We start from the raw sequence: 1,742 nt of genomic DNA, 5'->3' as shown, positions 1-1,742 counted from the left end.
GTACGCACAAGAGCATGGAAATTGGTTGGAATATTGTGTCAAAACGGATAAAGTGTATTGCTTATATTGTTACTTGTTTAAGGAAATTGGACACAATGTTCCTTTTGTGAGTGAAGGGGGTACGGTGTTGGCATAGAATCTCAAGATTTACAACTCATGCCGGTAAATGCAATTGTTTACACGACAAAACGCGTAAAATAGGAGAAGACTTACTTAATCAAGCTCAATCTGTACATGTGGAACTTGATAAAAAAAACTGATAAACACAAAAGGGAATATAAGATTCGAGTAAATGCTTCGATCTTAGCCACTTATGGTTTGTTGAATGGTGCTTTATCTTTTCGTGGTAATGATGAGTTCAAAACATCTCTTTATAGAGGGCATTTCATAGAGCTTTTAAAATTATTTGGAGTAACAAATGAAGAAATTGGTAAAGTTATATTAAGCAATGTTTCGAAGAATAACCAAATGATGGCTCCATCAATCCAAAAAGAGATTTGTAATTGTTCTGTGGCAGAAGTAGTAAAGAAGATATTCGATGAACTTGGTGATGATGTCTTTTCCATATTAGTTGATGAATCGAGGGATGTTTCTAAAAAGGAACAAATGGATGTGGTATTGAGATATGTTGATAAATTTGGATTTGTGAAAGAGCGATTTGTCGACCTTGTTCATGTAATGGAAACAACCGTGTTATCTCTTAAGAAGGCCATTGATGAATTATTTGCTCACTACAATTTGATTTTGAGTAGGATTAGATGCCAAGGATATGATGGTGCAAGTAACATGTCCGGTGAGTTTAATTGGTTGAAAGCTTTGATTTTGAAAGAAAATTCATCTACATATTATGTTCATTGTTTTGCTCACCAACTTCAACTTGTTGTTGTGGCTCTTGCAAACAAACATCATGAAATTTTTAAATTTTGCAATAAAGTATCAAGTTTAGTAAATGTTGTTGGTGTATCTTGCAAGTGGTATATTTGATAAGAGAAAGTCAAAGAGGAAGATTGGGATTGAACCCGGAATTTGAAACGGGAAGTGGACAAAATCAAGAACTATCACTTGCAAGAGCCGAAGATACACGTTGGAGTTCTCATGAAAAAATGATGACCCGTTTGGTTTCTTTATATCCTAGTGTTATTGACGTGCTTGAATATATAGAAAATTCGTGAGATCTTGATGCTCACAAAAGTCATGCAAATGGACTTCAATTATACATGAGAACATATACTTTTGTATTTTATCTACATTTGATGAAGCACATTTTGGGTGTTACTAACACACTGTGTGAAGCACTTCAAAGAAAAGATCAAGATATATTGAATGCGGTTAAGCTAGTCAAAACTACTAATGATGAATTACAAACCTATCGACTTGAAGGTTTTGACTCACTTTTGATAGATGTCACATCCTTTTGTGAAAAGTATGATATTGAAATGGTTAACATGGAAGCCGTTTATGTTGACCGAAAAATCTAAGAAAGAAGACCGGCATCACTAATCGTCAACATTATGTGGTTAACAATTTTAACACGCTACTCGACATGCAAATTCAAGAGTTTGGTAACCGTTTTAACGAGGTAACCACTAACTTGCATATTTATATGAGTTCTTTGAGCCCGTGTCTTAATTTTGGAGCCTTTGATAAACTAAATTTGCTAAAGTTGGCCGAGATGTATCCATATGATTTTAATTTTGATGAAAAAGACAAGCTTATCTATTAACTTGGCAACTACATTGCTA

The 1,742-nt window shown here is 34.1% G+C and overlaps 1 protein-coding gene across 1 annotated transcript; it reads left to right on the top strand.

Annotated features, from left to right (window-relative positions):
- The first annotated feature begins 234 nt into the window (after positions 1-234).
- LOC143593981 (uncharacterized) lies at positions 235-1,478 on the top strand. The gene is made up of 3 exons (XM_077073422.1): positions 235-793; positions 973-1,145; positions 1,260-1,478. Exons 1-3 carry the CDS (start codon positions 235-237, stop codon positions 1,476-1,478), a joined length of 951 nt encoding a protein of 316 aa, XP_076929537.1.
- The last annotated feature ends 264 nt before the right edge of the window (positions 1,479-1,742 follow it).

This window comes from Bidens hawaiensis, unplaced genomic scaffold (assembly GCF_021521415.1).
Source record: "Bidens hawaiensis isolate Kalapana, Puna unplaced genomic scaffold, B.hawaiensis_p1.1 tig00042962_1, whole genome shotgun sequence".
NCBI lineage: Eukaryota > Viridiplantae > Streptophyta > Magnoliopsida > Asterales > Asteraceae > Bidens > Bidens hawaiensis.
This window is presented reverse-complemented; position numbering and strand designations above follow the sequence as displayed.

Bases quoted from the DNA above. Each gene is read 5' to 3' on its own strand.
- LOC143593981 (XM_077073422.1), top strand. From the start codon at position 235: ATGTGGAACTTGATAAAAAAAACTGATAAACACAAAAGGGAATATAAG. The intron at 794-972 runs GTGAGTTTAATT...GTATCTTGCAAG, and splicing joins TGGTGCAAGTAACATGTCCG to TGGTATATTTGATAAGAGAA. The intron at 1,146-1,259 runs GTGCTTGAATAT...CATTTGATGAAG, and splicing joins TATATCCTAGTGTTATTGAC to CACATTTTGGGTGTTACTAA.